Raw genomic sequence first — 13086 nt, 5'->3', positions numbered from 1 at the left:
GTCACAGTGTGTACAAATAACAAGGTCACATGAGACACAGCCATCTTCTAACCGTATACAAACTGGGAACTATATTCTCAGAAAGGCGAAGCACCGCTACTTGGGCGGAGTGATTTGCTCGCAGCACCTGAGAAGCCCCGTGATGAGGAGCAGAGAGTAACAACGGTGCTTTTCAGGTGTTGAGGAGCAGTTAACCATAGTCCTCAGAAATCCACCGGAGTTTAGAATTCCAACACAAAGAAAAAGGAACCTGGAGGTTGGGGCCAAAACAATGCGCCGTAAGATATATCTAAAAGGGACACAAAATGATTAATAGAATGGGGGGGGGGGTCTTTACTCTTTTTTTTGTGAATAACTGAATAATCCTATCTCTACAGTGCTTTAAATATGAAATAAAACAGATATTCTTAACATAAAACATTGCACAAGTAGACGTTACCTCACAATCTAAAAAGGATGGGAGCTGCTGATCTAAAGGGAAGGTTCTAGCAGCTGCAGTTAAGACAGATGTAGACATGTTAATGTTGACTCCTACTTGGCGCCACCTGCAGACAATAAATTATTGATTTTTCTTGGCCGCTGGATGGACGGGAACCGCAGACACTGCAGCTGTACGTACATTTGCACAGATGGTTTTGACTGGTGTCTGTCAGAGGGTTTCACATCAGGAGATTCACAATGTTTTGCTGATGTGTTACTGAACTGAAATTCTTACCCTTAGCCAGAACATTCCACTGTTATTAAACAATAGCTAAACATACTGTAGACAGCTTACTCATCATCAGTGGCTCAAAGCAATTTTCTCATCTTTGATAGAGGTTCTCACTTTTTTGTCAGTTTCCTTCTCTCTCTCTTTTTTTTTTTTTTAGGACAGAGGAGCAAAAAAACTAAAGTGGAGAGGCTGACTTTTGTGACCACTCTGTGTCTGCAGTGACCCAGACAGTCTCCCAAACTGCTTCTACCATCTGTCTGTTTATCACTCCGCCTATCTGTTAGTCTGGGTTTTTTTTCTTCTCTAGGCTCTGTCTGTCACTCTGTCTGGAGCTCAGAATAACTGCAGCTACTTCCCATCAAACTCAGCTATCAACAAACTGGGCCAGACCTGTCGGCTACTGGAGCAGAAGGGCGCTTTCAGAAGCACAACCGTGCAGTTTTACTCTTGTCGTCACTGTAATCTTAAAGTCCGAGACAGTCACATATTGAAAGAGGCTGTAGCCAATGACTGGTTGATTTATTTATTTATTTTTAATTATGACGCATAAATGTGCTAAATTATAATTCTTTTAATTAAGGTTTCCTTTTACAGTATTAATGTCTGTTGTACAAAGTGAATTGTACAGAAATATAATCCATGTTTTGCTGAGATAGTGCAGGTAATGAGAGACGGGGAAAGGTCACATCCCAGTGGTTTCTCTTTGGCGTACTAATCACCTAACAATCTCATTACCAACACCTGGGTTTCCCTAACAAACCAGCCAGTAAGCGATGTGTTTCACAAAACCTTCCTGAACTCTCTTTCTACATCAGTCATGTCCTGAGTATTGTTCTTCTCTTTCTATGGAATACATTCGATCAGTAAGCTTCAAATACCATTTAACTCCACATGCTGCACACACACGTTTTATATGATTGCTTTACAGTCTCTGTTTTACAGTAGGTGAGGATATATCTCAAGTGAATTTTTTAAATAATGTATAAATTCAGTTAAGGCACAACTTGTGAGTAATTCATTTATTCAAAGCATATAATATGAAGTAAAGTGATTTTTTTAATTTATTTTTTTATTCCCATTTTAGTTTGTTCTTAAAGTGTACGTGCACGCATGCATGCACACACGCATACTTAAACACACTTTCAAGGCCCTAAAAGATAGATCTTTGCCTATTTCGTTTTAGTCTTTGGTAAACATGTTTTAATCAACACCTGACATTCTTATACTTAAATGCAATGGACCTTTTTCACAGCAGACATTTTGACTTGTCATAGTAGGAAAAGCACAGCTGAAACCGATAACCTTAACAATGGCTCAGTTCCATCAAATGTCCCAGGAAGCTATTTCAGTGAGTCAGCATGCACACTACCAGGGCCTCTCCTAAGAGGAATGCAGCCATCATTAATGGTTTTGAATACACCTGTGCTTTTCCTACTATGACATGTCATTTTATTTTTTGAGTATTGATCAGTGTAGAATATACTGAGTAATTAAAACATGAGTTTGTTGGGTTGGAGGGATACTGTATTTATGAGTGATTTGAGCCAACAATATGCTTTAACATCAGTTGTCCAGCAGATGGCGAGGTAGAGGCCATGCTGTAGTTGCCATATGTTGATACAGTAATCTTGGCAATGTAGTATTGGGATCAAAAAGCTCTAATCTGCTACTTGTTTGTAAAAACTGACACAAAACCCGTGTGATTTGTCTGACTGGAGGGAATTAGTTGTAAAGTTAAATATTGGGAGCATCCTTAGGAACAACATACTATTATCTATTTTTGGTCAGTCATATTTTTCTTAAAATGAAAGTAAAACATTGTGCAGAATTGTTGTCTTATGCCTGCTCTGAACATCTACTTCTAAACAACGTTTTAGTCTATGATGAAACATTTGCTTTGTCTGTTATTTTTATTTTATTTTCCAACAGAAAAAAACCCTGAAACTGTACATTCTAGCTGGTTTTACACATTTCTCAGCCATAACCTACAGATGTATTATAGCTTACATCAGAGATTTTCAACAGGGGGTGCGGGACCCCTAGGGGGTCCTCAGAGTTACTGCAGGGGGGCCTACAAGTTTTGAAAGTGATGTCTTATCATGAATCCAACATATTATTAGCAAATATAAATCAGCCTATTTGTAAAAAAACATTGATGATAGGCTTACTTGCCTATAAGGTAGTCACTAAGGTAGCCACCCACAGATACAGTTAATACTAAGGATTCACTGTGCCACATGTATGTATGACATGTATGTTTAACATTAAAAATGATTTATAAAATCATGCCAACAATTATTATTTTAATAGCTTAGTATTCTATGCACTAAAAAGGTATGTATAAAGGCTTTAGGCTGCCCTACATGTTAGTGTAGGTCTAGTTTAATATGCAACTTAATTTTATACAACATAGGGGGTTCCTGCTCTGTCTCTATTTCAGTTAAGGGGTCCTTGGCTTGAAAAATATTAGACGCCTGGCTTACATCATCTACCAACTAGTGAGTTGGGAGTGTCGTATTTTTACCACTAGAGGGAAGCATGTCTGTGGTGTAGGTCGTCTATGAAGTGAAATGCTGACTCACTGTCAGAGAGACCTGCAGCAAAAACAACATATGAGGTATCTTCACACTGCTACTGTGGGATGAAACACACTGATTATTTTTTACTTTCATGGTGTCTCTTACAAACGCAGCACGTGGTAAATGTACCGAATTGATCATGTTTATAACCGTTTAACTTTGGCTTTTAATTGAACTCAGGAAGAGAAATGTTGCTGTTGTTTTTTTAATAAGGTATGTATGGGTATTTGCATTTAGAATCAGAAATAAGAATAGAAAACAGCACATCATTAAAACAGAACTTTATTAAGAACATGGCCTAAATGAAAGTATTTACAGTCGGCATCAATGCAAATAGGACAGATCTGAAAACATGCGCTTCTATTTGCAGATCTCTCCTGCCATGTGTTGAATCATTGATAATTAGAGTAAAATAAAGGTTCATGCTTACTTGCGAGGCCCAACAGAAGTTGGTGTGGACCTCCTTATTATCCCCTCAGTGTGATGCTGACAGTTTATGCTGAGAGGCCCTCTGCTTCACAGTGAAATGGGCCAAGCTCAAGGTTAACCAGGAGAAAAGCTGAATGAGGAACATTTCTCAGAGAAGAAAGAGGCTATTTAAGGCTGGTCTGCCTTCTCTCGCTCTCTCTTTCTCAGTGTGTCCTGGTGTGTGTGTGTGTGTGTGTGTGTGTGTGTCTGTGCAAAAAAGTTTTTTCTACAGATTATTTTAATAAATCCTTTGCATTCACGGCACAAGACTGACCACATTCATACATCATCTAAATCCTGAACGGAGATTGAGAGGGGAAAAGCAGCGCCTGATTGATGTTTAGAGAGATCTAATCTTGTTTTTCTTATAAATCCTGTGCAAGTGTGCAATCTTCACTGTCGCAGTTTGTTACACTCAAGCTGCCTGATTCAGGTTTTGTTTTTCCAAAACACAAACATTCAAACACAGTTGAAGCTTCTAGGTTTGTTTTTGTATTTAAATACATATGAATGTATATAGCGTAGGCTGTTGTGCAAGAATATTTATCCTGGAACAAATACGGTTTGTGTGGTATTCATGTTTTAGAATAGGAGCTACTTGCTAAATGCCAGAAAGTATGTCAATGCATTGCAAGTGCACTAAAACGTACATTCAGTTGCCAGTTTATTAGGTACACCTAGCTATAACTAATGCAGTCTACTACAACAGTCCTGCAACAAATCATGAAGGTTACAATGTTCCGTGCTTGTCAAAACTGTTTCAGAGATTCAACTTTATGATCTTTATGGAGGGTGTAGTTGTGGTGCTGTTGAACTGTATTGCAAAAATAGGTGTTTCTGTTATTAAGCCTTCCCTCATTGATATAAATGTGGTGGACACAAAAATAGAAGCACCTGTATAATGCAGCACATTCAGCAGCACCACAAACTACATCCTCCAAAATGCTCATGAAGTTGAATAAACAGTTTAAGCAAAATTTGAACATTAATTTATTTCATGGCTGTTGAATAGAATAAGACTGCATTACACTGAGTGTGTTTATTGACTGAAAACAGTAGTTAGGCGTTACCATAGACTACCTTAAGAGAGTGATGTATTATAGGTTGTTTGTAGCCTTACTTTTGCAAGGCTGCTACTACTAAATTGTGAATTACCTTTCCACATACCTGTGTGCATGTTTGTTTCCCAAGTAAATTTACCTGTTTTAACGATTGAAATAAATCCCAAAGTGGTAACGTTAACAGTCCTTCAGAGAGTCTGTCAAGCAGAAAGAAATGGTGTCACGCAGAAATCATGCGAGAAGATGGAGATACTAAAAAAACAACATGCTGAAGCAGTCAAAGAAAACATTTCTAACACATGAACTTGGCATTTTGTGGCCAAGCTATATAGTCTGTGGCAGAGAGAAGGTAAGGATACCTGACTGATGGATAACTCTTTACTCTTAAACATGAGAAAATACTTAAAGACTGATAATTAATTTATGAATTTGTCAACAGCAGGATAAATGTGCTAGCTTATATCGTTTTAGCTAACGTTGACGTTAGCTTGTTAGCATACTTGGTGACCTCAGCGTACTCAGTGATTTGGTCACATAACGTTAGCGTTCAGTAAGCAAACATAGTAGGGATAACTCAAACGTTTTGTACCTGTTATTTTGGAGCAGGTTACATCTATTATGGTAGTTTATACGGCTTACGTGCAGTTTAGTGTCACAAATTATTTTCCAAAAACTGAGTGCTCCAAATGATGAGGGTATTATTTGAGACAGGTTAAGGTTAGGGTTAAGGTTAGGGTTAGGGTAGCACAGGTGGTTTAGCAGGTTTATAATTAGTTAAGGACATTGTATGGGGAATTTGGGACACTAAACTGCACGTAGGACATTGTATGGGGAATTTGGGACATAAACTGCACGTATACCATTTTATACTTCTCACATTTTGTAGGATTTTTCAACTCTCAGTCGGGAATGATAACATGTTTATTCGGGCCGACATTAACGTTTAAATCCAATGTTTTCAAAGTGCCGCTACGCGCTGCTAGCTATGGGCACCATACCATAGAAATAAAATTGATTTAAACATTGGTTTCACCCATTGACTGTATTCGTTTATTTTATTTTATTAACTAATTTACAGTCTGTGGTTTCACCACGGGAAAATATTTCAAAATAAAGTTTTGACCTATCCCTACTACTGCTTTGCTCAGCTGAAATGTTTGTAAAATGTAGTAAGCCAAACTGAATCCAATCTGCAGCTTCATGACAATTCTATAGTTTTGAACACACTCATTCACCCAAGAGCTTTTAATTTGAAAGCTCCACCGGAAATTTGTAGCCTATATATTTATATTATTTTATATATTTACTATTTTATATATTTTATTTATTTATATTATTTATATTTATATATAGTCTGGGCGGTTTGACACGACACGTTATCCCCTGTCTTCACCTCCTTTCCCTCCCTCCCCTCTTATCCCCCCCTCCCCCCCAGACTCTTCCCCTAGCTCACACCGGTAGTTGTCATGGCGATGGAGTCAGCCACGGCGTCGGCTCCAGGGGTTGTTGCCATGGAGATCCCGGTGCGAGGTGCGCTCCCGGTGGTTGAAGAAGACGAGGGCTACAGCGCGCCGCCGCCGGGGTCCGAGGAGCGACTACGGTACCGCCGAGGAGGTGGAAGACGTAGGCGCGGGGTGCCGTTCAACCGGGGCGGCTACTACATGCTGATAGTGATCGGGGAGATCGGCACAGAGCACCAGCTGGACACCGCCAGAGCGCAGATAGAGCGGGGTGAGTGATGGACGAATCACCGGCTTGTATCTGTGGTTGTTATCTGTTTGGCAGCTGTGATTCAATGTGCAACTTTGCGATGGAAAGTCATGGAAAGAGGAGAGAAATGGTTTGACGCAATGGACAGGATAGTACCATGGCATTTGTAGAGGCATTTGCTGCAGCATTGCACCATGGGACACCACGCATTTTCCCTTACCCCACCGTGAACTGCAGACTCAAGTTTTAGATGCAGCAGAGGTCTCTTTACTTTAATACAGCAGTAGCAAGCAGCCTTCTCGGTTTTAACCTTAAACTGTAATTTTATCAGTGTATGAATCAAATATAAATCAACAAGATATTAACAGACCTGGCCAATCAGCATGGCTGGATAGGTTAAGTAAAATAAGTAAGAATTTTTTTTTCACCCTGCATAATAATGTGCCTGTCTGTCTTGCAGCAGTCATCTAAAATGCAGTTTGGTTTGAGCAGGATGTTACATATGTGTGTGTGTTTTTGCTTACATGTGTCTTTACATGGGTTTATTCCTGGATTGTGGTGTTATGTACCCTCAAACCTTTAAACAAGCAAAATATGCAGGCTGTGCTCAGCGGCGAGAACACAACACCTTCAGATATTATAAAGGAAAACGCGTAGCTTTCTCTTTCCTGCTGGTTTCTTATTTTGTGTCACTCAGGCATCATTACTCAGCAATATTTCAGTGAGTTCAACCCCTTCTTCTTGCAGGAGGCTACATTTATCAGTGTGGGCTGTCTAAAGTTTAGGGATGTTGAGCAGTTGTGAAAGATGTTACGGACTCAGAAGTATGCCACTCAGCAATTTTCTGCTGTGCCGTTGCCCACTCTAAGCTGTTCTCAGTCCAGATGATCAATCACGCTTTAAAATGCCAGTCTGGCGCCATAGCAACCCCATCCATCCCCTCTGACCTTGTCTTACCGTCGTTAGGGACTTTACTGCTCTGCTGCTCTGTGGCAAACTCCGTGTCCCCCACCCTTCCCCATTACGCCATTGATTCTTTCGCCCAGGTTTGTGTTTTAAGTGTGACTCAGTGTGAATGACCTGCCATTGACTCTCATTACATGTGAGTCACAGCGTCCTTTTGTAGGCCTGCAACAAGTCACCCACGCTGCAGTGTTATCGTCAAACAAGACTGAGGTTAAATATCTATGTATTTGGGCAGATTTCATTTGATTTTCTTTAAATCTGACTCAACAATGTTTTTGCATGCTTGAAAAATTACTTTATTGGTAATAAACTTAGCACAAAAAGTAAGGAAATTTGTGTTTGGTAGATTATTTCTCTGTGGTAACAATGCTTTTTGGCAATAAATCTTATACCGTTGGAAAGCCTGTTTAGTTTCCTTTCAAATGGTGCCCCATTTGTAAAGAACATGCATTTGTGGGATGAGCAGCAGCGCTGAGTATGTGGGTTGCGCCCATGAAAAATTTGCCAAATCTTCTCTGCCAATGCCAAACAGCTTATTCTGCCATTGACTCGTTTGGTGTTTGGTGGATTGGATGATTGAAGTTTGAAGGAACAATACATATTGGCAATTTAACAATTTATTCATTTCACAAACAGGAGCCTCAGTAGCGTGTGGAAGAACCATACACAGCCACAACAGCCTGGTACCTCCTCCTCATGCTGGTCACCAGCCTGGTCACACACTGCTGTGGGATGGCATCCCATTCTTCAACCAGCATTTGTCGCAAGTCAGCCAATGTGGTTGTGTTGGTCACTCTGGCACGAACAGCCAAAAGTGTTCAATGGGGTTGAGGTCAGGACTGCTGGTTGAAGAATGGGATGCCATCCCACAGCAGTTGCATTGTTGCCCTGTCCAGTAAGTCTGTACTGAAATGCTGTGTTATTTCCATTTTGGTTTTGCCAGATCTTTGGATTTAAAAGTAAATTGTTACAAGCACTGTACAGTACGAGCCGCTTTACTATTTGTTCATGTTTAGTAAGGACTATCAGGAAACATGAAATCTGCTAATGCTGACGGCATAAAGGTTTAATGGGTCTCTTATGTTATTCCAAACACTTGTGATACAGAAACTGGTAGTGTGCACTAAATGACAGCATGAAACACAGCAGCGTTTTACACTTTTTAAGTCCTGGGCTAGCCTAAGCCCCAGGCCACAGAAAGTCTTTCAAAAGTTTATTTATTAACCTATTGGTTACTGTTAGCCCCAGGTCGAATCCCACTTCCTAAAAATTTCACCATCTGTTGTCTTCATTTACACTGAATTTGAGACCCAGTTCTTGCACCATGTGTGTGTCCACTACAGTTTGTTTTCTTTGAGTGTCCCTGCACCAAATACCTTGTACACTTAATTGGGAAAATGACTGTTCCTGAGATAGAGGCTAATCTAACATCCCTAACACGTCCTGAGCTTGTGATTCAGCATTTTCCACAGAGGTGCTGGCTAACACCTTTTAGTTTTAGCAGATCTGAAACCTGGAGGCAGTTAAATAGAAAATCTGTGTGACTGTGGTTCTGACACTGAGCTTAGTAAGGCTGCAACTAACGATTATTTTCATAGTCAATTAATCTGTTGATTATTTTTTCGATTATTCGATTAGTTGTTTGGTCTATAAAATGTCAGAAAATGGTGAAAAATGTGGATCAGTGTTTCCCAAAAGCCCAAGATGACATCCTCAAATGTCTTGTTTTGTCCACAACTCAAAGATATTCAGTTTACTGTCACAGAGGAGAGAAGAAACTAGAACATATTCACATTTAAGAAGCTGGAATCAAAGAATTTTTACTTCTGTCTTAAAAAATGACTCAAACCGACTAATCGATTATCAAAATAGTTGGCGATTCATTTAAGAGTTGACAACGATTAATCTTTGCAGCTCTAGAGCTTAGTGCTCTTTCCCTCTCACCTCAGACAGCATGAAGACACCATGTCCCAGCCCTGAATTCAGATTTTGTGTTTCACTGTCACTTTGCCCTCTGTACAGGCTAGTGTAGGCGTTCTGCAGCATAAGCAGCCATAATCCTTTGGCTATATTTCAGTTCCATTGGAAAGGACTGTCAAGAATTAGCAAGGTAAAGCAGTGCAAATATTGTAAATATCAGTGGTGGAAGAAGTATTCAGATCCTTTACTTGAGTAAAAGTACTATTACTACACTGTAAAAACACGCTGTTACAATCATTAAAAATGTTACTTAAGTAAAAGTATATAAGTATCATCAGGAAAATGTAAAAGTAAAGTAAAAGTACTCCTCACATTTTAGAAACTGGAAATGATCAAAACAGTTGTGTGTTTGAACGGCTAATCATTTCAGCTGGACTTGTAGGCCGTTATATTGTTGGGTAGTTTAATTTATAATAAAACATTGTATTTTATAAACTACATGTGTTTTGTGTGCAACAATCTAATTTGTAAAGTAACTAGTAACTAAAGCTGTCAGATTAATGTAGTGAAGTGAAAAAAGTACAATATTTCTCTCTGACATGTAGCGGCGTAGAAGTAGAATCTGAGATGAAAAGAAAAGAATCAAGTAAAGTACAAGTACCTCAAATTTGTACTTAAGTACAGTACTTAAGTAAATGTACTTAGTTCCACTCCACCACTGCTAAATATAGCATACACTTAAACTGACATAGATTTTTTTTAAGTGGGCCTTTTTTAGGTGGCTAAAATATGTTTTGCTGCAGCTCCCGTCCACAGTAGTACATTGCTCAGCTTCTGTGTTGTTACTCCTGCCTGCTTCTTCAAATTGAGGGCGTGTCGACCGCCTTCTACTGTAGGTAATACACTGACTATAGATAAGTACCTCCTACAACCCCACTTCAAAAAATTCCAATTATCTGTCATGACACGGGGAATTTGAGGACCCAAAAGCAGAGAGCAGACGAGGTAACGTTTGATCTTAAGGATTTATTCACAAAAAACAAGGTACACACCAACACAGAGAGTCCCGAGTGCAGAGGGCAAAAAACGGTCTTTGGTGTTTTTTTACCCCCAACGTCTCCTCCCAGGCAGCGCAGCAATGGTTATGTTTAGGGTTAAGGTTAGGGTTAGCTGCCTGGAAGGCGCCGTTGGAGGCAAAAAACACCATAGAGCGCAAAAAACTTCTTCCAGAATCTTGAGAAAAACAAGAACAGGGAATCCAACAGACAAAAAAAGTCAGAAAACCAGGAAATAGAGACACAAGGAAATCCAGGAGGTACAGAACTTGACTTGGCTGACACACGGAGACCGGAGACCATACACCAACAAAAAAAAACGATCTGACACAAGACAGAGGGAACGCAGAAACTAAATACACAGGGTAAATGAGAAAACAAGGAACAGGTGACACTAGGGCTGGGGAACAGATGAAACACATTGTTTCAGGAGTGGGCAGAGTAATCAAAACGGTGGGAAAACACATGAAGTAAAACTAGACAAGACAAGGGAGAAAAACAGACTATCAAAATAAAACAGGAAACAGAAATATACACAACAAAATATGCACAACCACAACACTATCTCTTTAATGACTCATTTAGTAACTGATGGGGTATTAAGGGGTAACATATTTGTATAAATACTTTTTTTTTAACATTTGACATCTCTCCCATCCACGTACTTTTGCTGCATCAGACGCACAACCCTTGTTGGTGTTTGTATTGTAACTTACATAAATCAAACTGATCAACTACTCTTTTAACGAGGACACTATAAACATATTACAGCCACCTTTTAGGACTACAGCAGAAAAGTGTTTAGTACTAAAAAGATTTTTGGTGGACTATGAGGTGCTTTAATGCTCAGGATGATTTAGCTTTACTGGCCATACTCTTGAGGGTTGAGGTGTATTCGGGTTAAATGAATCTTTACTGAGTCTGTATGTCGCCACAGGCAAACCAAATAACTGTAAATATTTCAGTGCTCCTCCAACGAGTACTTTAGTTGAATTCAAAGTGTCTCATTCACTGATAAAGCATGTTACTTATCCAGGTATGTTTTTGAGTGCAGCATCATCCTTGCTTCATCCTGGTGTGCCAAGCTGTAATTAGCTCAGTTACTGCCCCCTGAAGCTGGAGAGCTGAAACTGTACTTGGTGATAACTGCAGTCAGAGTGGCTGTTTTTCCCCTGTTGGTCACAGGGTGCAGCAATGAACCCATTCAACTCTCAAAAATTAAACTTGTACAGTTTGTTTTGGTTTTACAAGTAAGAAGGCTTCAAGGATGATACCTAAGTTGTTGATTTGGCAAGTGGTCATCTAGTCAAATTCCTCCCCCCATAATAAAGAGCAGCGTACAGCTGCTCGGGAAACATCAGTGACTCTCCAATGCAGTGGAGTCCCAAGCTGGGCACCGTCATACATATTGATGTGCAGGTCTGGATCACTCTGTGACTTTGAGCAGATACTGACAACTATAAGTAAAAGGACAAAGGAGGCTTTCACTCCACATTAACTTATAAACTTGCATCGGTCTAACCAGGTTTCTCATCTGTAAATTACAAGAGTGAGCTGAACTGCCTTATTTTAACTGGTGCTGCCACTAATTGTTTTCGTTATAAATGCCATTATTAAATGAATTAATATTTTTTTGTATTCAATGTCAGAAAATAGAGAAAATGTCCATCACAATTTCTCAAGACCTAAATTGTTTGTTGTGTGCAACTACCTATCCGAGACCCAAAGACTTACAATAATATAAAGGAAAAAAAATCAGTAAAACCTCACATTTGAGGAGCTGGAACCAGCAAATGCTCGGCCAATTAATTTCCTGTTGATGGACTATTTGATTGACTAATCATTTCAGCACTAAACAGTTGTCATCTTTATGTACATCGACACAAAGCTGGTCACTTAGTAATAAGTAAAGTAGATTGAAACTCTCCGTGCAGTATACACAGCCACTGACTGCTCTCCTCTTGGCTATAAACAGGCAGTTACGTCTGAGCCTAGTTATGTTTGACACCAATGTCATCCTCCAAGAGGAGCGGATTCAGATGCACAAATATAAAGGCCTTATTTATTCCCATCCATTTCCCTGTCTTCTGTGGACGCTAACAATCTTTTTTATTGTGAGGATTGGCATGATAAGGCATCAACATCAGACTAGGAGGTTGTAATTTTTATGCGTCTGGTAGTGCAAAGAAAGACGTTTGCCAATGAATTTTAACGAAAAGGTAATAACAGTGACACAGCATTTCTGGGAACAGACTGCAGTCGGCAGCGAGGGAACATTTTCTCCTCAGTTAAGGGCAAAACAAGGTCTTCAAAGTCTTCTTTTGTGAAAGAGGAGATTTAAGCAGGGGTATGGATTTGAAAAATTTTAATAATCTAATTTCTAGCTCTCGCTGAAGGAATCCACAGGTGGATAAGATGAGAGAGGTGTGTGTGTTGGTTTCTATCCTGCTGGATGAGATCTGACACAAGTTATCTCTGAAGTTTGACTCACTGCGTCTCAGTAGGATCTGATAAAGCTGCTGTGTGTGTGTGTGTGTGTGTGTGTGTGTGTGTGTGTGTGTGCGTGTGCGTGTGCGTGTGTGATGCTGATCAGTTCATTACTGAGTCATTTCTAC

The 13086-nt window shown here is 39.7% G+C and overlaps 1 protein-coding gene across 1 annotated transcript in view; it reads left to right on the top strand.

The window, feature by feature from the left end:
* The first annotated feature begins 6466 nt into the window (after positions 1 to 6466).
* The window catches only part of map1ab (microtubule-associated protein 1Ab), a 73295-nt gene continuing 66675 nt past the window's right edge, over positions 6467 to 13086 (top strand). The window contains exon 1 of the mRNA XM_078256629.1: positions 6467 to 6551. Within this exon, the coding sequence (XP_078112755.1) occupies positions 6482 to 6551 (70 nt within the window). The 5' untranslated portion in view covers positions 6467 to 6481. The remainder of the gene's footprint in view (positions 6552 to 13086) is intronic.

This window comes from Sander vitreus, chromosome 8 (assembly GCF_031162955.1).
Source record: "Sander vitreus isolate 19-12246 chromosome 8, sanVit1, whole genome shotgun sequence".
NCBI classification, from domain to species: Eukaryota; Metazoa; Chordata; class Actinopteri; order Perciformes; family Percidae; genus Sander; species Sander vitreus.
This window is presented reverse-complemented; position numbering and strand designations above follow the sequence as displayed.